The 24,278-nt window shown below is 33.6% G+C and overlaps 2 protein-coding genes across 2 annotated transcripts in view; one reads left to right on the plus strand and one right to left on the minus strand.

Annotated features, from left to right (window-relative positions):
* The window catches only part of LOC118186671 (uncharacterized), a 72,554-nt gene extending 53,735 nt beyond the window's left edge, over positions 1 to 18,819 (minus strand). Inside the window, exon 1 of the mRNA XM_035356794.2 lies at positions 18,610 to 18,819. The gene's annotated coding sequence lies outside the window, so the exon portion shown is untranslated. The remainder of the gene's footprint in view (positions 1 to 18,609) is intronic.
* On the plus strand, positions 63 to 1,427 carry LOC118186672 (vacuolar ATPase assembly protein VMA22-like). Its single transcript, XM_035356795.2, has one exon. The coding sequence runs from the start codon at positions 230 to 232 to the stop codon at positions 866 to 868; it is 639 nt and encodes a 212-aa protein (XP_035212686.1). The 5' UTR covers positions 63 to 229; the 3' UTR covers positions 869 to 1,427.
* Positions 18,820 to 24,278: the final 5,459 nt, after the last annotated feature.

Raw genomic sequence — 24,278 nt, forward strand, 5'->3', positions numbered from 1 at the left:
TTTAAATTACAGTACTGAGTGAGGTATTTATTTGCATTAAAGTATTGAGTGAGATATTTATTCACTCTATTACAGAATTATCTAAAAATAGCTATAAAATATAAAATACCTAAAAGTGTTTTAATTGAAATATATTAGAATGCGCAAATTTTTAAATTTTAGAAGGAAAAGGTAATTTTTCCAAGAAACATGAAAGCCTAAAACAACTTTATTCTCTCTCAGAATCAAGATGTCTGCTCAAGAAACCGGGGAAGAGTATTTTGGAATTTGTAAACAGCTTGATGATTTGGCCATCTGTATACTTAAAACCTTGCATGAGATAATATCAGAACGTCAATACTTAGATGATAATTTAAGGGAGGGCTATATATGTATGGCTAAATCACGTTATTTAATGAGAGGTCAGAAAATAGATATACTCCAAGTAGATACATCAAACTTACATGCTACAAAGAAAATCTTTTGTGAACATGATACTATTGAAAAAGTAGAATTTTTAAATTTCAAGATTTTAGAAACTGATCAAGTCATATTAGATGCCAATTGTATGAAATATCGGTCTTCCCAAATGTTGGAAAACAAACTTGGTCAAGATTTTGAACATTTGTCCATTAAAAGAGGAAACAGTAATAATTTGACTGCAGAAATTTCTGAGAAGGAGAAAGAAACTTCTTCTAACAACAAGGACAAGGATCCATTATACTGGTTTGGTGTTTTAACTCCCGCGAGTTTAAAGAAATGTCAATCCCATTTCCAACAAGCTGTAGCGACTGCAGCAAAAATAGCATCTTTACAAAGCCAGTTAAAGTCTTTTGCTATTAAGTATCGAGAACTGAGGAAAGGAAAAGATAATTTAAAAAAAGTCTGAATGACATTTAATTTTCTATATTGTTTTAATCAGAGAAAAAAGAAATTTCAAATATTGTGCAATTGTTAATAGCTTCATCCTTATATATTTTCTAAGTGTATACTTAGGAAAATTTACTTCTATTTATTATGAAATTGTGACTTCTGAGAAGAGAACTTTCCTATTCTGTTTTCTCTTAATGTTTTAAAGAGCCTTTAAGGAAACTTGTACCTTTTTCGCATTTGAGCAGCTGCTGTATTCAAATTTTTTTTTACAAAATGAGTGAGAATTGAGTGTTGGGAAGTCTTCTCATTTTGTCTTAACAGCTGATATCTTAAAATATTTAAGTAATATAACTTTGTATAGTGATATTTCAATTGTGTCTTTTCATTAATGAGTTTCTTTAAAATACTGATTTTCAGCAAGAGATTTATTTATAGGAATACAAGATGTATGGGCTTCAAACTCTAAATACCTTGAAGTTAAATTTTTTTGCTTAAAATGATGTTTTAAGATGAAAAGATAGTATTTGTAAATCACAGGAAATTAAATAAATATTTTAAAAGTGCGAGCTTTAAAATTGTACAGCCCAAGTGCCTGCAATTTAAATTACCTTAATTGTGATTAGAATACTCAGCTAAGCCTTCCATTAATACTGATGTATTTATAAAATATATTTGTATCTTTCTGATAATTTATTTGGTAAAGTATTCAGTGATACAAGCAAAAGTTTTATTTTGCAGGTAGTACCTGAATCTAAGATAAAGCGGTTTTTCAGGTATGCACTTAATATCAAATTAGTCAAAAAGCAAATGTTTGGCTATCTGTGTGCAAAATGTGAAATTTATTTTAGTCAAATTATTTAAAATAATGTTGCTATTAATGAATATCATCTTAAATGCATTAGAAATCATTGAAAGTGCAGAAATAAATGACATTTTTAGAATATTCTGGATGAGAAGTTTAGAAGGAATATATTTAAATTCCAAGTATATATACCTAATAATTTACATATCACATTATGATAAACCCTATTAATTGTAATCATGCTATAAATTTGAATCTATTAGGGAAAATATTAAAATTTGAGGTACAGTCAAAAGTCGTTAATTCGGATACCCATAATCCAGAATGATCTATAATCCGGACCTCAAAGCTTCAAACTTTCTGCGCATGCGTCTCGTTGACGAATGCGTGTAAGGCCTTTACGGCTGAGAATGTGCTTGTGCGCATGTGCAAAATGCGTTTACGAGTGCACGTTTAATATATAATGGACGGTATAAGCTAAGCTAAAATTATTTAATTATATATTTCAGTTAATGTTGCAGATTGCGTTGTTCCTTAATCTTCGAATTGGATCCGGCTTATTATTTTTTGCAGAATGTTAGAGCAATTGGTTGATCTTTACATTATGGTAACTTGGCGATTTTTTGGAGAAAATTTGGCAACCAACTCTCCTACAGCAACCCTCTATTTTTTTTCCCCGCCGCCATTTTGTCTTCACGAAGTAAAGACATGTTTCTTTTCTTCTTATCTACTGAACACTTCTTCCAACAATCTACTAGCCGAATTACACTTATGCTAGAAATTTTATCAAACAAAACTGCTTAATCATGACAAATATTCACTGCAAAATTGGGAAAAAGTGCACAATACCATACTCCTTACGTGTTTTTCAAAATAACACATACACATAAGCCATGTATACGCTGACTTATTTTTACTTAAAAAAACATCCCAGAATAGCACAAAAATGGCATTGCACACACTCTTCACTATATCCATGTACACTGCTTTTTTCTCATAAATTAGAAAAATTTCACGAAAATACATGACAATTTTCTCAATCTTTAAACCCGGTAAAAAGAACATATATGAAATTACCTGATCGCGAAAAAGTATTTACCCTTTACAAATATGAACATTTCCACATATAAAATAAATAAAATATCCAAAAACTTTTACCTCTAAATCATCTATTACATTATACACGTCACCAACGAATTCATACCTCAAGCATTACAAATACTTAGTATCAAATATTTAAATTATTTCCATGCACGTTTATTTCAACTTAAACGTATACCAAATTCCTACAAACATAAAATTCACAAAATAACTATCATTTAATTAAAATATCACTAAACCATGTACACGTTGACTTATTTTTACTTAAAAAAACATCCCAGAATTGCACAAAAATGGCATTGCGCACACTCTTCACTATATCCATGTACACTGCTTTTTTCTCATAAATTAGAAAAATTTCACGAAAATACATGACAATTTTCTCAATCTTTAAACCCGGTAAAAAGAACATATATGAAATTACCTGATCGCGAAAAAGTATTTACCCTTTACAAATATGAACATTTCCACATATAAAATAAATAAAATATCCAAAAACTTTTACCTCTAAATCATCTATTACATTATACACGTCACCAACGAATTCATACCGCAAGTATTACAAATACTTAGTATCAAATATTTAAATTATTTCCATGCACGTTTATTTCAACTTAAACGTATACCAAATTCCTACAAACATAAAATTCACAAAATAACTATCATTTCATTAAAATATAATTAAATTCAAAAACACTACTTAAAATATAAATGAGCACATACATTAAATTAATAAAAATTACCTTACAATCCTAATTACTTTAAACTAAATCATTGCTTAATAACAATTTTCCCAATAATACCAAATTCCTTTCCACCTTATATTTAGAACAATGCATAAAAATAATATCCTCAAATAATTAAAAATACTAACTTACCTAATCTTCTTCAGAATCTTGATTACGTGGCGGATACACTTTTCTAATTCATTCAATAAAATTATTGAAAGATTTTTTCTGCGAATTTTTCCTCCATACTTCCTCCGCTAAATAAAAAGCAAACTTCTCTTTATCACAATGCCTAAATACCCATTTCGAATTTACTTTAGTTAGGGCCATGGGATCCAAAAATTACACAACACTGTTTCACACAACACAGAATAAAGCTAAATAGAAAATTTCCACATTTTTTCCCAATTTCCCCCCTTTTCCGATTAAAGAACCGTAATTCGTCCATTAATATCACATGACATATCCCATGATCTCTCATTTCCCTCACGCAAAATAATGCGTAATCGGAACTGAGTACTGCTCACATTATTACCAAAGTCCCATGTAGTAACCTTTATCGCCTCCAAAATGTCGCCAAACTACCAGTTACCATATTGTAAAGATCAACCGAGCAATTTTATAAAAGTAAGCTTGAACTTTCGATTATGTCAAATAGAATTTCTGATATATATTTATTAATTTGTAAATGATCTACAAAGCGAAAGTATGTTCCGAAGTTCATTAAACAAAAAGTGGAATTGCTACAAAAAATGGATAAAGGCATATCCTTTGTTTATCTTTAACGCCACGGCACCACGCAATGAATTGGAAGTTGATCTGTCAGCACTATCTTCAGGGCAGATGTTTTTATTTTACTTGGCTTATAATTCCGTATTAAATGTAGTATTTCATCTCGATGTACTCCATCTTTGATATGATTTAAATCAAATTCCTCATCATTATAATTCGCTTCCGATAGTAACAGAGGTTATTGAAAACGAAAAAATTTCGATTGACAAATTAGTAGGTATTCTCGACACAGCAATTATAGGACTTGAACAGTGGAACTTTGTAACTGAACAAGAAATTATGTCTGTTTAAAGAATTAAAGAGAATGTATTATCATATAAAAAACGAAGCAACTTAAACAACATACATTGAAAGAAATGTTTAATAAAGTAAACAAATAAATATTAAGCTTTTTTTTTTGTAAATTTTGATACCCTTTAGATCATAATTGTTCTTTATTTCATAAATTACGGTTTCATATTTTTAATTTTATAATTTCTGCATGCCATCTTACCAGATTTAAACTGATGATCTATATTCCAGAAAAATCGATAATCTGGAAACAAAGTCCCGACTAGTCCGGATTAACGACATTTGACTGTATATGTAACTCATAATTATATATCACATTATGAAAAATCTATTAATTTCAATAGTACTGTTTTGTTATTGGGACCAGAGTCATCGCCAGTTGTTCTTGATTTACATGAAGTCGCCAGTGTTTATTTTTAAAATTGTTACAATGTTTACATTTTTAAAAAGTCGCAGTTCTCTGTTTACATTTCAAAATTGGCAATGAGAATACAAATTCTAAAGATTTAACTATCATTTTTGTTTGTATTATTCTTGTATTACCATGGGTTTGAAAATTTGGGACTTGCTTAATGATGAAACACCTTCAATACAATTTCTTCAGGAAGAAGAATCATTCAGTCTGGAAAAAAGTTCATGAAAAACCATAACTTTAGACTATTGCAGATAATGTAATTGATATCTCTAAATCTTTTTTGTTATATGTTTTAATGGTTTAATAATTTAAAAATTGCTTAAAATAACACTGAAATTCTTAAACAACACATTAATAGCACATAGGTATATTATCTATACTTTTAAAAGCTACTCAATGTTGTGAAACTCTAAGCTTTTCTGAACATCAGTAATTATTGCAATATAAAATCTGGACATTCAATATCTGAACCTCTGAATCACCAGCCAAATAAAAGAAAAATAAAGTAAATAATTACTGTAATTCAGAAGTCAAACAACAAAAATCAGCATTATATTTTCAAAATTTTCACAGAACTAGTTTTGATGGTTTTACCGAACCACCATTCTCATCTGTAAAACTGGGGGGGGGGAATCCGCGGTTTTGCAGCTGAGGATGGTGGTTCGCGAAACTAGTCTTGTGAAAATTTTGAATATATAACACTGATTTTTAATGTTTGACTTCTGAATTAATATTTGTTTGGCGTGTTATTGTGTCTTAATTAAATAATTACTCCTTACAAATTCTAAGACTAAAGAATATAATACTCAGTGAAAGGAAGCAGGTATACCTTATGTATGTTCTAATACTGCCAAATAACTGAGATTTCTGCACATTACTTTCAAATACTTGTTGGTGTGTGATTCTTACTGTGATACATTTAAATTCTCATGTGTGGGGAAAGGGAGGGCTGGCACTATTCATTTTGCTACCTGGTGCTGTGTCTGCAACTTCCAGATTACTAGTGCCCAGTACCTCCCTGAATGCTAAAAATGTTGCTACCACTAAATTCTGAAAATTTTACTATCCCTAACTTTGCTGATTGGTGCTCATCTAAATTCTAAAATATTTACCACCCCTAAATTCTTCTACTCAGTTTGTTCCATTCCTGTGGGGTCATACTTTTCTATCTGAACTAACCAAAAAGTAAATTCCCAATGTTGTATGTCTACATGGCATCTTACTAAAATTAAATTGGTGATCTTAAATCCAAAATTTTATACAATTCAAGTCCTGACCATTCCGAATCTCGGACTTCATACAATATTTACTTGGGCATTTGAAGAAATCATTAAAAAATAAGATTATCCAAATTTGAAAAATTGTTTCAATGATAATAATGTTAAATGGCTATTTGTAAGGGAATGTTTTTATGGAAGATGTCTGAAAGAAAAAACAAAGGAATATTTCTCAGAGACCGAATTCAGTGAACTGACAGTATACCTTTTTATTAGCACTTACAGTATACCTTTTTCAAGGCAACAACCTTTGAAGTAATCAGTATTTGTGATAACATAAATAATCACTAGATTAAAAAATAACCTATTTTGGTTATTTAGATTACTAAAAAGGTTGATTATTTAGATTTTTTTATCTATTTTGGTTATTAAATTACTAAAATTCCTTCAAGAGGGCATTTTGAAGTTAACTGGTTCATATTCACATTATGCATTTGGAAAACAACAAACTCCCATGTAACCAGTCTATCTGCCAGGAATTGAACTACCAGTGTTCAGTTATTTTACTGCTTAAGCACTCATCACTATTCCAAGATGGCCACTACTGTCAAACATTAAAATCACCTGGTAATATGAATGGATTCATTGTATTTTGGATTCGAAGATTTTAAAAATCTTTTTTTAAAATAAGGATCAAGGAGATGATGAAGCAGCTAAAAATTTATACACTCGAGTTTCTCTTTGGTATGTATTTATTAACCGGTACTTGGCAATAAACCATCAACAGAATATTGGTATCTTTTGGCAATGAAATATATTGATGTCAGCAAATCAATAAAGCAGCTGTTGTTTTTTTAATTTCAGCAAATATTGTTTGGCAGATGTGTTCAAATTTGCATGAGATTATTATTTTCTGCAGCTTGTCTTTACTTCCATGTAAATTCTGCTAAATAAGAAGGCAAATAAACTCTGTCAAACTAATTCCCTGATCTTATTCTAACACTCCATTGCTATTATTGACAATATATTTCAATTTTATATTTTCTGTCTAGTACAGTCTAGTTGCTTGAACATTAATGATTTTTTGGCAGTACTGACTGTATGCTTAGATATAATAGGTTGCTTCTGCTTCATTTCTCAGTAAATCTAGTAAATGTATGATGCAAAATGCAGCACAAGATGAACAAATGCTAACATCAATTTTTTGCAGAGAAATGTTTGAAAAAAAAAAAAAAATGACGCAATGCTGATATGCTCTTGCTTTGATTGTTCTGAAGTTGATGCTGAAACAAAAATAAATAAAATAAAAATAGAGAAGCCATTCCCACACTCCCTTATTTCCTCATAAAATTAGCAAGGAAAAAAAATCTGGAAATTCCAGAAAAATCCGTAACATCTAGAACAGAGGCTGTCATCCAGGAGGAGGAAATGCTTTCAGTCTTTTGTTTATTCAAGTTTTGGTATTTTTCTCGGAGAGAATTTTAATTTGTCGGTCCGAGGCAAATTAAAAGAAATATGTATTATATATCCATCTCCTTTTCTACTTTGTTTAATTTTTTTTTCAAAGGACTGATGATCTTTTTACTTTCTCTATTTTTGTTCTATAAAATATAAAGCGACGGAAAAAGCAAGCACAGACAGCTTTTAATTGATAAAGTGTTAAAAGCGGAACTTCTTTATTAGTTACGAGTCTTTTATTCTGTTCTTACGTACAGATATCATGCAAAAACATCTTTAAATTGCATTCGATAGCGGTTAAAATGGATATTTTCGTTGAAATATGCTGCCTGAAACTTTTCGCGATTACAATACTTCCTTTTTACTTCGTACAAGGAAGTAAAAAATATCAATAAAAATGTATTACTTTATATAAAAAAATGGCAATGAAATATGCCAATCTCTTAAAAACAGTGACATAAGAAATACGATGAAAAATTGTTGCCAAACCCATGTTTCTAAAAGAACGAAACTATTGAAAATGATGCGATTTCATCAAAAATCTATCAACAACAATAAGAAAGGAAAATTGTTGCCAAAATCACATTTGTAAAGATGTGAGAAGTGTACTCGGAAGCTTCATTTCAAAAATTTTTTTTAAATGCAAAATATTATCATTTTTCCAAAATTCTTCTTGTATAAGCAGTCGCAAGGATGAAAGTTTAACGTGTCCAAAAATCAAAGAAAAATAAACTGTACATTTTTAAACATAAACGTTTTTAGAAAAAATCCCGTTGAAAAGGTGTTAAGCTCCTTTTGTTAAATAAATTCGTATTTAATCGATTTATTGAAACACGAAATTTATTTTAAGTTCGTAAAGTAGCTAAGTGCCTACATTTCATGACGATGTGAAAATGGAGTGCGTAGAGTAAAATCTCGCTGTCCTATAGCCCATTACGTCTCAAAATGGCGCGATTTCGTCACAAAACATAAAATAAAAAAAAAAAATTCGAATTCGAGTTTCGAAAAAATCGCTTCGAGGTGCACTGGCTCTTGTCTAGATGCACCTATGTACCAAATTTCGTAGCCGTGGGTCTATTAGCTTACGCGCAGCGCGAACGAAAGACACACAACACACCCACACAGACAGACTCTTTGTTTTATTATATATAGAGATAGAGATAGCTGTAGATTGGCGCCAACAAGCGTTATCTCTTTCTCGGGGACAGACATATGGGAATCCAATAGAGGTGAATTAGACCTCACGTGCGGCAGACTGCGCATTTTTAAGCTCCAGCCAGCGGCTTTTTCTTTTGGCACGAGTTCTAATATTATTGATTGCGTATGGAAAAATTGCGGACATATAGCATCATTGTGAATAGTGGTGAAATTATTAAAAGTATAACGTAGCTAGTGCTTGTTTGGGTTACTCGTAAAATATTTCAACCCCAAAATGGCTACTAAAAAACGTAAAGTTGATTCAGAGTGCCGTGCTTTTAATGATGAATGGACCTGGAAATATTTTTTTACAGTTGTAAAAGTTAAACCAGTGTGTCTCATCTGCAATGAAGCTGTAGCATTTTTCAAAAAATATAACATATCCTATCTAAGCATAATAATTCCAATTAAGAAGCAATGTCCGAATATGAAAGAAAATAAAATGGGGGAAGGCTTTGTAAAAAATTATCAGGCTGACACAATTTTTTCAAGAAAGTAAACAGTATCCAAGAAGCAGCAACACATGCAAGTTACATTGTAGCATACAATATTGCTAAAAATAAATAAAGCTCCCAGTGATGGGGAGTTTGTTAAACAATGCATGCTCAGAGTGAGTGATGTTTTATGTCCAGACAAAGAAAAATAATTTTGATACTAAGCTTATCTCGAAAAACGATGACTTCTAGAATCGAAGACATCGATAAAAATTTGACATCACAATTAGAGTCAAAGACTGGCCAGTTTAAATTTTCCTTCATAGCTATGGATGAAAGCACTGATATAAATGATACTGCTCAATTAGTTTTATTTATAAGAGGTGTTGAGAACTTTGAAATTACCGAGGAAATGGCGTGCATGCGTTCTTTAAAGGGACTACAGCGGGATGTGATATTTTTCGTGAATTTCAGGAAGGGCTTTAAACTTTAAAAAGTGCCGTTAACAAATATATGTAATATTACGACCGACGGAGCACCAAATACGTCAGGAAAAAAAATCTGTATTTCTTGGGCTCTTTAATCAAAACTATCCCGGGAATAATGTTGTTTTTCTACATTGTGTTATACATCAAGATGCTCTGTGTAAATCTGCATTGAATATGAAACCCGTGCTTGATACAATTGTGAAGCTTATAAATACTATTCGATCTCGTGGGCTTACTCACAGGCTTTCGAGATTTTCTACAGTCCATGCAATCTGAATATCTGATGTATTGAGTTGAAGCGTAAGGCGCCAAAAGGAAGCCAAGCTTCAAGAAGAAGAATCTATGTACTGTATTACACGAAAGTAGGTTGCTTAGTGCAGGATGTGTTTTGGAGCGAGTCTGGCAGCTGTGTGACGTTCTTCCATGAGAAACTGTGTTTTGCGTAGTGCAAAATGTAGAATTGTTTTCAGACATTTTTCACAGACCTTCTGGGAAGTACTGGTTAGGATCTGTACCTAGGCAGTCTCAACCACTGGGGTCTTCACAGGACTAGAACCCGAGTATTCTACTTAGGTTGGTTCAGGCTTGGCAGGGACCGTACTAGTACTGTCGTGTCTGTTCCTCCGGCTGTGGTGGAGCTATATGGTAGATATTTTTGTGGCCTTCTCGATGGGGGTTCAGCCAAAAAATCTCTAAGGATAGAGATTCTTAGAGATTCTTTGGTTCAGCCCTCAGAGTCCCAGTGACGGGGACTGACACAGTAAGGCAGGGCACCAATTGTTCGTCCGATGCCGAGGGAGTGGTGCCCCGAGGCAAAGGTGTCTTAGCGTTTTATAGTCTTGCATTAGCGATTTTCTTCTTCGTCCTGCTGAGGCTATGTATAAAGCCGGGCAGGGACTGTGGGGCCTGCGCCACCACTGACCGCCGCCTACGTGACCCGTATATCTAACCTCGTAAGGAATCCCAGGTCGAGTGTCCTGGTTCTGGAGCACTGTCATATGAGCTCCCTGAATGTGAAAATGCAAGGGAAAAATCAATTTATTGACGATAGTTTTTAAACTAAAACTTAACCTGTTTGCTGGGTATCTAGCTAAGAACGACTTGCGCATTTCCCGCATTCGCGCATTCAATGCCTTCTGTAAATGAAGAGAAGCTTAAGAATTATGAAGATGGCTTGGAAAAACTGCATTTTGAGTTCAAACGCAGATTTCAGTGCCATTCAAACAGAATTGGATATTTTTACCATGTCTTTCAACTTACATTGTGAAACAGGGAGGTCCAATTTGCAGCTTGAATTAATTCAGTTGCAATCTAACAATCATCTCAAGCAGTTGTTTCTAAATATGCCAAAGTTAGAGTTTTACAAATCATTATCGAAAGTAAGTTTCTCAAATTTAATATCTCACTGCCCAGAAAATCAGTGCTATGTCTGCTTCGTCTTATATATGTGAACAAGTGTTTTCAACTATGAACCTTAGAAAGAATTATTTCAGAATTATTTTTAGCCTCGTTCCTTAGAATCGATACATCTCACTTCGAACCTCAATATAAGGAACTTTTAAAAATGAAATCGCAATATCATTAATCTCATTAACATAAATTAAATGCTTGTATATTGTTTTTAAAAATTAATCATGGACCGCCAAACCTTTTTTTTTTTTTTTTTCCTCGGTTCTTGGCCCGCGACCGAAAAGCTTTGCCCATTCCTGATCTAACAGAAGTCTCAAAATGATGGCAGTGTTAACAAAGATCCATAAATCACTTCGAAATTCTTTCATAGTATTAGCCTATGACTAAAATGCATAAAGTGTGCAACAGAGACCAAATAACTTAATTTATTACTTAAATAAATGCCATTTTGAACCAGTTATAAGAAGAGTAACATTACAATTTGCTTTATGGAAAACGAGTGCAGCTAATTAATTTGTTTAAAACGATTAAGAATTATATTTCTCCATCAGTTAGAGCATGTACAGTTGGAGGCTGTTTCAAAAATGGGTATACTTAAGGAAAACAGAGGTACTGTCTTGCTTAAGCGCACACATTAGTAATAAAAATTGGCAAACTTATGCATCTAATCTGTATTTTGCAGGTTTTAAATATCGCCAAAAAAACTTACGTGATAGCTGCATCACGTATGTGATATTTGACAGCATAACAAGGAGGTACTAAAAGATTGTTTCGTTATATTTTTACTAATTTTGAAAATAACAAAAATGTATAGATCCCAAGAAGCTTTCAAACTTTTTATGTTAGAAAACTAACAAATTTAGCTTGGGGAAAAAATTGTGCATTTTTTTTAATTTCAGACGATTTCAACGGAAATATCCACATTCTGACTTTTTTTGGGGGGGGAAGGGGTTAACGTCTGTATGTACAGACAGAATAAAGGGCTATTTTCCAAAATGGATTTTTTTTTCATGCCATCTGTACATACGTATGTACCTTGCATAACTTAACAACGATTAAGCGTAGAACGTTGAAATTTTGTATATGGTACTGCTGAAACATCTAGTTATGCATCTCCCTTTTTATTACAATCGGCAGTATCAAAAGTGTATACATATTGTTGCGTTTTTTTTCTTTCTCTTTTCTGACACCAGTTGTTGCGTTATTTTCTTCCACGTTCGTACGGGGTTTGTAGATTTGGAGTGAATACCGACGACACTTGATGATGAAGTATCGAAACACACTTTATTTAGACAATATTGTTAGGACAACTCCAAAACACGTTTTACAGTCGTCGATGAAACTACTATAAACACGCTGACACGATCAGCGACACAGCCTTCAGGTTATCAGGCTTACACGGTGGAGACAGCTTCCTGCAAAGCACCCGACTCTGATTTCCGGAGTACAGCTCCCGACTCTGCTTGGTCGTTCTCGGAACTCCACGTACTCTCGAGACTCTCCACGCTACAACTCGCGACGCACTCGACGATACACAAGAGTATAGCTCTCGACTCAGCACAGTCTAAGTCAAAACTCGGCGATGCACTAACTCGCGATACACTAGAAGACTCTCTCGATGCACCCGACGACCAACTCGACGCTAGACTTCGAGACATTCGCTTAATGACCGACTATCAGCTCGCTAGACGAGGCACACACTCTCGATACTAACTAACTCTCCGCGTACCAGCAGGGTTTACATAGCTTTTGGCTAGTGTTCGAGAACATTCTGGGCTAAACCGTGTCGCTCAGCCTCAGCTAGTCGCCATTATTTAAAAAGTAATAGCGTATTTAAAATTATGGAGAGCGTTTAGCATTCCTACTTTTCGATTAGTTATGAAGATATGTGTTAAGAAATTCATCATTCAAAAATAAATGATGTTTAACTATCAAGCTGGTCGTGCTTCTTCTAAAATTCCATCCGCTCATCCACTACGCCACAATGCCCAATCCCCTACGCAACAGTGTTTTCGGCCATGACTAAACGTGAATTGTTTTCATCTTCCGCCAAAAGTAAAATATTACATATATATGTGGTAATACCTTCTAGAAAAGACATCTAAGAAACTACTTGAAAGCACAGCACGTTTAATTACATTTAAAGTATTCACATTTTTAACAAACATGGTAATTATAAACTGAATTAACTTCTTTAATACATATTTATTTACGTCTTTATCGTCATCGTTCTTTTACTGCATCTTGAGTTCAACTCATCTAATTGCCAACTCACAAAACGAAAACATTAAAAGAATTATACGATCAGCAATCCGTATGCCATCTGGTATTCAACATTGGCACTATATATATATATATATATATATATAAGATTGACAGAAGAATAATAAAACGAACGTGACTCTATCCTATTTAGGCAAACCGAAATTTTTCTTGTCAACCCAATAATATATTCATGAAATAGTGTTACCCAATGAGTACATCAGCTTCTGTTATAGTATAGGGATTTTGAATACGGTGAAACTTTCCTAACTACAATATCCAACCCACCGTTCCAGATGATTTAATTCGTTCACAAAGATGTAATTCTTAGGCAGGTGACATGAAGTGTATATTTATGTTTTTATCAATATTAGTCACTTCAACAATGACCGATACAGCAGAAGGTTTAGTATATTGGTCGAAGTATTGTTACATTTTTCAGTACTCCAAATGTCAAACAACTATCTCAAGATTCATGTGATACTTTTTCCTACATCATTCTTATTCTATCTAGCCCAGTATTTAAATAGACGATAATTTCTTAACAAATTTTGTCTTAATAAAAGAATTCCATTTCACTCGAAACTGATTTACTGAAGAATTAGATTTCTGACACAATTTCAATCTTCTATATGATAAAAAAAAATGGTAATTATAACGGAAAAGGACTTAATTAAAATACTATATTACACTTGCTGTATGAAATAGCAATTTTTGAAAATGTTGTTAAGAAATCTAGATAAAACAACTTTTTGATTATTATCTTCAAGGTTTTAACAATGTGCATTTATAAAATCACAAATAAATGAAAGCTTTTATTTGTTTTCGACTGGCCCAACGTCTTGAAACCGAAAGCAGTAATCTCTTTCTGAAATGGGAAGAAGAGGTAAAAAAAAAAATCTAGTCACTGAGGTTTATAATAAAGAACAATTAAACTACAGCTTGTTTAACTTATCCGGCCCTATTTTCGATCCAGGTTAATATGCTGGCTGCGCGAGAGTTTTTGTGGTTTTTCCTCGATGTGTAAAACGAATACAAGTCAGTTTTCCACAAAAAGTCCTCCACGAAGGTCTTCATTCGTTTAAGCAGATATATATTTACCGTAATGCGAACAATCCAATCCAGTCCTGTTTTGGGACATGCGGATCTGATGCATGCAAATGTAGAAATAATCAACGTTAGAACTACCGCTGAGTAATGGATCCATCAAGAAGGAAAATCCGTTATTTTGATGTACTGACATTTTTGACATTTTTAGCTTTAATAAGTACGGAAATAAGAACAAATATTCATTTCCTGCAGTGCTGTTCGCATATCTTTCCTTTTGTGATTTTTGTTCAGAAATCTTCTTTTCAAATGCTACAGAAAAGTTTGATGTCCTGCTTAAAATGGAAAGGATGTGAACATGCTCTGATGTTTAAACAATTTTACGAGAGATTTTTACGGTAAAAATTTCTGTGTTTCCTTCTTATTCAAAGCAGTTATTTCGGGGAATGCAGCCGGAGCTGTGCCCTTATAAGGATGGGTTGTGGCACTTGGCATCTCCCGGAAACCGCACCTACTTGTTGCTGTTAATCGAAACAAACATCCTACTGACCTTCTCCATTTCTTTGAATTCTAAGTTAATCACGGTGATCGGAAAATAGTAACCTAAAACAGGATTAACTCTGTACTAGTATACTACCTTCAGTGCGTAAATTCAGCCAGGGTTGAGCTCTCGTAACTTTGTAAGTTTAAGGGACTCATACCTTAAAACTCATAAGATCTACGAATATGTGACTGTTGCAAGAATTGGGATAACTTATTTATTTTAAAAGCAATTACTTCCAACGTTTTACAGCTCACTACATAATATGGCTGCTTTCTGAAATGGTAATCAGAAAGTTTTTGTTGCCACAAATATTTTTGTAATTGAATCCGCTTTGCACCAAAAATTTTCCCCATGTTCAGGGGCGTAGCTAGAGGAGGGCAAAGGGGGCATCTATCCCCGGGCGCAGAATCCAAGGGGCGCCAAACTGATGTTACAACATTTTAGAATTAAATGTTTTCCATCCTTGGCAAGCAGTAGGGGGCGTGAAATCTTCAGTTGTCCCTGGGCGCTGAAAACCCTAGCTACGACTCTAGCCATGTTTCCACCTTACGCGCACCGTTTAAAATATTCTGTTGAATAATTTAATTCCATATTTAATATATAGCTTTTATAACGTTAGCAAACTATTGTGAACCAAATATTCTAAGAATTTCATGTTAAATTTTTATTTTATTTGGAATTGAGTTTATAAAATATACTTTATTAAAAAAATCTAATGTTTTCGTGCATAATTTTTTTAATATTAAAATATTCATCAGATTTTTGGTTCAGTTATAAAATAGTGCCCATATAAAGAATTTCATTAAATTTCAAGTATGTACCATTAGCCATTTTTAAAATATCATGCGCGCAAGGTGGAAACAGGACGAAAATTTTTTCACGAAGAGGATTAAATTACAAAAATATTTGTGGCAACACAAACTTTCTGGTTACTAGTTTCCAAAGCAGCTATATATGATATAGTCAGGCTGTAAAACGTTGGAAGTAATTGCTTTTAAAATTGGTAAAATATATCAATTCTTGCAACTGTCACATATTCGAAGATCATAAGGGGTTTAAGGTGTATGAACCCCCTTAGCCGAACCCCTGAATGAGATGAACCTCTGCACTTCGTGGAGTAATTGAATACAAACATTAGCAGAATATTCTGGTATTCGTGGAATAATGTAAGAACATTGCAAGCTCAAGATACAGAGCATAAAAGACTTAAAAAAAAAAAAAAAAAAATCTGTTCAAAACAGCAATATGAAATACAATAAAAAGGGAAACTTACTACGCAGTTTTCACTTTCGATAATATAATATTACGTATCACACCAACGTGAATCAGTCAGTGATGTAAGAGTGTGGAAAAATACAACATGGTGTCAGAGTTTGGCGCTAGGCATTTTTACCGCGCTCGGTACAATTTTTGCGAATCTTCTATTCTGCTGCTTTGCATATTCCTAAATTTAAAACAATTTGCAGCCTCTAAATTCTGCTGCCTGATACCTCCTCTAAATTCTAAAAAATTTGCCGCCTTTAATTCTACCGCTCGTACGTTCACCGTCTCTGGAACCGGCCCTGCATGTGGTGCAAACAAAACTAGAGTGACACGAGTTAAATATGACTATCTCCCATTATCATAGTCTGATGCTGAAATTCTGACACATTAAGTTTAAAATGGTGGCACTTGGGAATGGGACCTATAATTTTGATATCCAAGATTCAAGAAATAAGACCATTGCTGAAATGGGAAACTGGATTTATACAGAATGGAATTTTTGAGAAATAAGAAAAAAAGAGTTAATGAAAAATATAAAGTTAAACAAGAAAATGAATATTATAAATAATGTTGATATAAATCAGGTACTGACTAACCATGGGTGTTTTCCGGCTTATTTTAATCGGTTCCATCTACAGAATAATGATAAATGCTTAATATGTGATAAGTTTGGGGACGCCAAGCACTTCGTCGATGAATGTACGCTTACCCGGAGTGCAAGAGAGAAATATAGAAAGAATTTTAAGGAAGATTTTTAAAAGGAACTATTCTAATTTGAATGATTTTGGAGAGACAGTAATGTAAATTATAAATACAAACAAAGATAGAATTGGAATTCGGCACTGAGACTCAGATTTTAGACTTTTTAGTCCAAAGGGATTTGAATCCCGAAGGACTATTAGTTTCGTTTTGGCATTTTGCGTCGGACTCATAAATGTCGGGCCCACCAGCGGCCGAGCGGTAAAATCGCTGAACACTGGTAGTTCGGTCCGAGGTTCGAATCCCGCGAACGGGCTGGCTGCATGGGTGTTTTCGTGGTTTTCCCCATGTGTAACGTGTATACGAGCCAGTTTCCCTTAGAAAGTCCTCCACGAAGGCATCCCTCCTCTTAGGCAGATAGCCCTCGAGGCTTTGCCATAATCACACACACACACACACACATAAATGTCGGTTCACTTTTCAAACTGTTGCCACAAAATGTTAGAGTCCTGCATTATATTTGAAGAAATTAAATAATGAAAAATCTGCATAAATGTATGTATATTTCTCGTATTGTGATAAAACAACGGTACATAGAGTCATCGAATTTTGAATAACGTAATCCTCCAACGAATATGAGCATGTGGAAGACCAAATTTGAAATTTGAAATTTGTTTTATGATCGATTTCCTATTTTTTAAAACTTTGACGAATTTTTGATTAACAAACTCAAGGATTTCAAAGCGAGCAATGGCAACGTTGTGCAGAAAAATCATTTTTATCTCCAGCGCGTGAGTCTCTGTATCGGAAATTCTAAAGATATGCTCGTTTTAAAACTATTTTGCGATATTGCTGTTGCACTGGATCTTATGGTTTAAGTGCGAGGAACATGATATTTAATAAAGAAAGGTAACACACAAAATGTTAAAAAACGCCCCTTTGGACGTAATTTAAAATCTGAAACATTTCAGATTTTGTTTTTTATTTATTTATTTTTTTTTTAAAGTAGAAAATTATTCCAACTTTTAAATAACTTATGAGAAAGCAAGTTCAATTTCTTTCTGTTTTATTTTGTTTTTTTCTGGCCAGTCCCATTTTTTTATCATACGGCCGGCTTGTGCCATCTAGGAGGATCGTGCCCTTATAATGATCATAATAATGATATAAATGTTGCAAGATACAAGAATATAATTGTCTGCCAAATGCAGATAATTCATTGTTGAAGTTATCTTTTACAACAGTAGTATACCAATATAATGTTTTGATGCAATGCATAATTTATTAACAGAACAGTATGTATAGGAAATGTCATAATATTAAAGTACATAACTAAATCAGCAATACAGTGAGTTGATGAGCTGGTCCTTCCGGAAATTAAGCTAAGATATGAGTAAAAAATTACTTCATTATTAAACTGGGGAGGGATTTTGAATCGAAAATATTAAGAAGGTCGTTTGGATTTGTAGTGAAAATATGCAAATGAATAAATATCAAGAAAATCAATTCGGTAGAACTAATTCAAAGTGAAGAACTGGTTTTAAAATCTGCCTTTCCTCCCAAATAATACAGCGTAATAAAATACTCTTGTCGATTAAGAACAGTTTCTTACTTGAGTAAGTCTTAGAAGTTGTATCCTTGGTAAAGTTTAGAGGAATTTCAAAAGCACTCAGGCAGCTCGAGTCACTAGTCTTGAGCCCTTGTTTATGACTACTACCCCCCCCCCGATTTCAGCAACAAAGAAAGTACTTGTCTCCAAGCAGCGTGACGCTGCAGGGTGTCTTGTCAACCGTGACTTCAGCAATTCAAACTTATCCGTTACTGGCGGCTCTCTGTCGAATCTGCGAAACTTTTATTGAGAATCTCCCATGTGGTCTAATGATAGACCACCTCTTTTATCACCCGTTATCTCACTTATCTCTAGAGAACTGTCAGGCAGTTGGTATTTTCTCAAACATGACTTATCCTGCTTCCACTTTAACTCTGGAACTTGTTTCTTGTTCGTTGATGACTGCAAACGATTTCAGTCAGTGTCCGGAATAGTGACAAAACGCATCTGATACGGGGAAAAGAAAGCTAATACAAATGAGATAAATTCTCTTTCATTTATAAAAATGAGAATTGCCGTTAATTTCTGCGTTTCGATGTATTTCAATTCCGATAAAATAGTGATCATCATAAACAGAAGCTATTGCCAATGGGGTAAAGCGATTGTCTTTTTTAAATCCTTCGATATTATAAAATTAATACGTGCAGAATAAAGAGTTAAACTGATCATTTAAAAGTAATTTTTTTCCGAACTTTTTAACAGCTTTGCAATCTATTATTTTATATCATTAGTGCCGCCTTTAGCCTGACTTCCGTGCCAAAGGGCCCGGGTTCGAATCCCGGAGAAGGCACGGGTGTTTGTAAATGTATAGTGTCGTGAGGCATGGAAGCACTCTAAATATGCGGCGAGCCGAAAGTCCTCTGGAGAGGTTGGTGGTAGCAAAAAGGAGGGGGGGAGACCCTCGGACCCATCCTTCCCCGGGGTGCTGTCCATCAAAATTGGGGGGGGGTGAGAACTGATTTAAATCTCACTGTCACCTGTAAAGTGCTCAAGGCTGTTGCCAACTACAAGCATATCTTGCGCTCCTTGCGACAAAGAATTTCGTAGGCTTGGGCTGACTATAGGTCCGACAAAGTGAGCATTAGTCAACAACAACAACACCATCAGTTTTATAAATAATAAATAAATAAAAATAGGTTTCTGACGCCCATAATACGATGGTTGCAAAACTTCTTATTTTGCGACTTGTACATATTGTTTTCTGCATTAAAATGAAATTTAAAAATAGCAATGAAGATTTATAGTAAGATACAGAGATCGAAGCGTTTGCGTGTATTTTTCTAAATTTTATAAAAACGGTAATATACATTTTTAATACTTTAATTAAGTCTTCTGTTCCTATTTGTATCCAGAAAAAGAAAAATTTTAGGTTCGAAGGAGAAATAGAGCAATAAATGTTGCAGCTTTTAAAACTTAAGCTCGTTTTTTGAAGTCTTTTATTGAACAGTAAAAATTCAATTTTCTAATGTAGAATAATAGGTGATACTTTTATTTAAAAAATCTGTTGTGTACACCACATGACTTCCTTGTATGGAATATTAAATTATGCGCATTTTTTCTTGCATTTTATTTAAACTTATTAGATTGAATTAAACCTACTTCGCCGACAGCGCGTAAACCACAATAGAATAAATGCATTCTTTAAAATCCACTTTGTTTACCATAGCGACACTCTGGCACTAGGTTTACTTAACAGTATTATATTATATTTCATTCATATTATAACTCAGAATGCACAAAATGTATATCATTTAAAGAATTATCTAATCGTTGCCACATGTTCTATTCAAATACTATAATAAAGCTAGAAATATGTATAAAAGAAATTAAGCAAATAAAACAAAAAAGAAACAGTTTTTCACAGACGATTGAGTATTTCTTATTTAATTAATTCAGTTCTTCGCGAGAAGGCAAATATACGGAAAAACTCAAAATATCTATATTAAAAATTACGAAGTAAATCTCAAACGCTTATTTCCTCGAAAAAATTCCAGAAAGAATTAAGCATGATTTAATTGGCAATAATAAATGAATGCGTTATCTTTGTTGTTGCGAAGCTAAGTTTCTCTAGATTGGCAACAAATCCACTAGTCTCCTGTTTCAAATGTAAACATCAATGGCCGGCATTAAAAACAGGCTTAGCGGCAATTAAACAACTTTAAAATTGCTGATAATTCTAAAAATATTGCAGACAGATTTACTAAAGGCATGAAAATCCTTAACCGGAAGATAAAAACAACATAACTCAATCATTTTTAAAGCAAAAAAGGTAGAATTTACAAACATATAAGAGTAAAGAAACTGAGATCACTGAGCCGGGTAATAGAGTGGATATATTTATATACGTTTGGTGCGGCCGATTGCAACAAAAATACGAGGTGCACATCTACATGTTATAGCAGTCCTATATACAAAATTTCAACGTTCTGAGGCTACTCGTTTTTGAGTTATGCGAGATACGTACGTACGCACGTACGTACATACGTTCGTACAGACGCCACGAAAAATTCTAATCAGAATTAATTTTAAAGCAGTTTTATAATTTTTTTGAAAGAAAAGAGTATTTTATTCTGTCCTTACGTACAGATATCCCGCAAAAACATCGTTAAATTGCATTCGATAGCGGTCAAAATGGATAATTTCCTTGAAATATGCTGCCTGAAACTCTTCGCGATTACAATACTTCCTTTTTACTTCGTACAAGGAAGTAAAAAGAAACACGAATATGTGAATTATTTTTAAAGTTTTTTACTAATTTAATTATTAACTTATAGATAAATTAAGAAAGTGTCAACAAGTGCTAATACTAAGTGCCTTGGGATATGCAGGTAACGTTTTATAAAGGAAACAGCTATTAAAAGCAAGCATTAAAGTAACGCAATATGACGCGTGTACGTTAATTTTAGACAAAAATTTTTAGCAATAAATTGTTTATAATAAAATTTTAACACTAAATATACTAATACTAAAGCACATCCTGCCTTGCTGCAGCCACTATCATGTTGCTGTCAACGTCAACCGTGCGTAGATGGCTTCACGAAGGAGGTCTGTATGAAAGGAGACTAGCCATTTGCATTCCGCTCATGTCACGTCATAGGAACGTTTGAGGTGGGCACGTCAACATATGCACTGGACAGCTGATCAGTGGAAGGCTGTTCTCTTTATGGATGAGTCCAGGTTTAGCCTTCAAAAGCAATAGTAGGCGTTATTTGATTTGGAGAGAACATGGAAACCGTTATCATCTATAAATATTCGCGAAAAAAATGTATACGGAGGAGGCAGTGTCTGTGTTTGGGGTGGTATTTCTTTGGGAGGACTATCAGGTCTCCATGTCTTTCCACGTGGAACCATGAATGCTCTGGGCTATAGAGATGGCATCCTTAATGTGGGCCCTTATTTCGGGGCAACAGGTGATAATTCCCTGCTACAGAATGACAACGCTAGACCTCACGGGATCGTAACGTGGATGATTATCTTCGTCAGCAAACAATTTAGCGCATGGAGTGGCCAGCTCGATCACTCGACCTGAATCCTATCGAGTATGTTTGGAATACTGTAGGAAGACGTATAGCTGCTCTCAATCCTTCTCTTCAGACCCTTGCCATGCTTGCAACTGCTTTGGAAGAGCAATGGCTCTCACTTCCTACGTAACTGATATAAGTGAATATGTAGGTACAGGCTTACTGAATAACAAATATCGGATAACGGGATTCGAAAACGGATAAAGGAATAACAAAGATCAAGCTTTTTATCAAAGCAGATGGGAAATATGCTGAAATGTCGATTCAAATTGCACGGGCATATTTGTGTTGTTAGTCAGGATTGCCATCAAGGAAAGGTAGGAACAGGAATTGATCTATGGGAAACCGTATTTTGCCATTTTATGGCTGTTCTTGTTTGTCGCAAAATGATGGAATGCGTTTTGTAATTTATGCAATGCTTCATTTTTTTAATTAAAAAAATCAGAATTGAGTAAATTGGTGAAGAGGTAGCTGAAACAGTAAACTCGAAGAACAGCTGCAATAATACTGAATTTACATATAACGCCAAAGGTATTTGATGGAAACCATAGTAAATGAAGAGCAAATACCATATTAATAATTTTCTTTGCCATTGAAAAGTATTAAAGTATCATTAAGAAATGCGTTTAATTTTTAATTTTTTTCACTTTATTGCATCGATAAGCAGTGAACTATTTTAATCTGACAAATAAATGAAAGAATGAGATATTATTCGATGTGGACTAGAAATAATCTTCTCTTCAATTAAGACGTGATGTTTCTTTGCCGAGGGAAAACAACAGGATATACTTAGCTACTTAAGAGAAACCTTTAAGAAAAACAGGAAGAAATCAATTGTTAAAATCTGAAATTCGAACCATCCAAATATCCGACATTTTTGTTATCATTAGAGGTAATTATATATCTACATCCTCACATTTATTTCACGAAAGTTTTGAGTTTCGGCCGAGAATCAGATCCAGAATTTTCTGTCGGCTTACAGCTGTTCTACCAAAGGAACTATCCCGATTCATGAGTATACCAGCTTGGAATATATTCTTGACAATAATATTTGCGTAATTTGAAGTTTAATAATTGACTCACTCGTTTCGTCGTCTGACGATGTAATGTAAGTAATGTTTTTTAACAATTTCATAACACTGATTACAAAGGAGCAGCTTTCAGTCACGTTGATACATGTTTCATTGCAAATAGTATACCAATTTTTTCACTAGAATTATAGGATGTGTTTAAGAACAGGATATGTTCTTATCAAAAACCCAAACATTGCAACTTTAGCTGATATTTGAGAGACCTTATCTCAAACAAATTCCTAAACTAAATTATTTTATCAGATGAGTGTTTCGTTATCTTTTTGTTCAAAACTGGTTTTTGAACAAAAAGATAACGAAACTATTCCGTCTCGCTTATCAGTTATGTGATGAAAAGCTGATGAAATGTCCAGCCTTTTTTTTTTTTTTCCTTTTTTTAATCATAGCCTACGGATCACTTCGTAACAGTAATCCCGCCATAAAGATGCAATCACCTTTATTCATCGGTTACTAATCGAAGTAACATAAACATATCCCGGCATAACATGACCTGCATAACATTAGTTATGAAGATTAATTTCTAACTTGCAAAAAACAGCCTTCATAAAGGTGTGGACACCATTATGAAGGTTGTAGTGGGGACTTCTTAAGAGCAAACTAAGAGTAATAGTAGTAATAATAAGCAGTGTTTTCTGAAAAGTGATTGACTTGCACAAAGGTGCCACACTTTTATGAAAGTCGTATAATGTGCGCAAGAATTACAGTTAGAAATTTCGCAGTCTGTCTACTACAGGGCATTAGAAAATTCTTTTATTTATGACATTTTGGTATAAACTAACATTTGTTACAAAACATAGCTAAGAAGTGCATACCAGGTGACTTTTTAAAAGATTAATTTATCGCTGCATTGAGCAACGAAAGATAACGAAGACAGGATAACAATGATAACGTAGACAGGTGAAAGATTTTATGTATACTCGTAGTTTATTGCTAACAACGCCTGCTTATGACGAACAGTATTGCAAACTGGAAATTTGTAACACCTTTTTCTTTGCACTTGTTGTCTACCTTTAAGCAGGAAAAAAGATTGAAGCTTTTTGTCTCGAAACAACTCGTAGGA

Source organism: Stegodyphus dumicola, chromosome 5 (assembly GCF_044657685.1).
Source record: "Stegodyphus dumicola isolate Sdum_Otavi_A_Nest chromosome 5, ASM4465768v1".
Taxonomy (NCBI): Eukaryota; Metazoa; Arthropoda; class Arachnida; order Araneae; family Eresidae; genus Stegodyphus; species Stegodyphus dumicola.

Bases quoted from the DNA above. Each gene is read 5' to 3' on its own strand.
- LOC118186672 (XM_035356795.2), top strand. From the start codon at position 230: ATGTCTGCTCAAGAAACCGGGGAAGAGTATTTTGGAATTTGTAAACAG.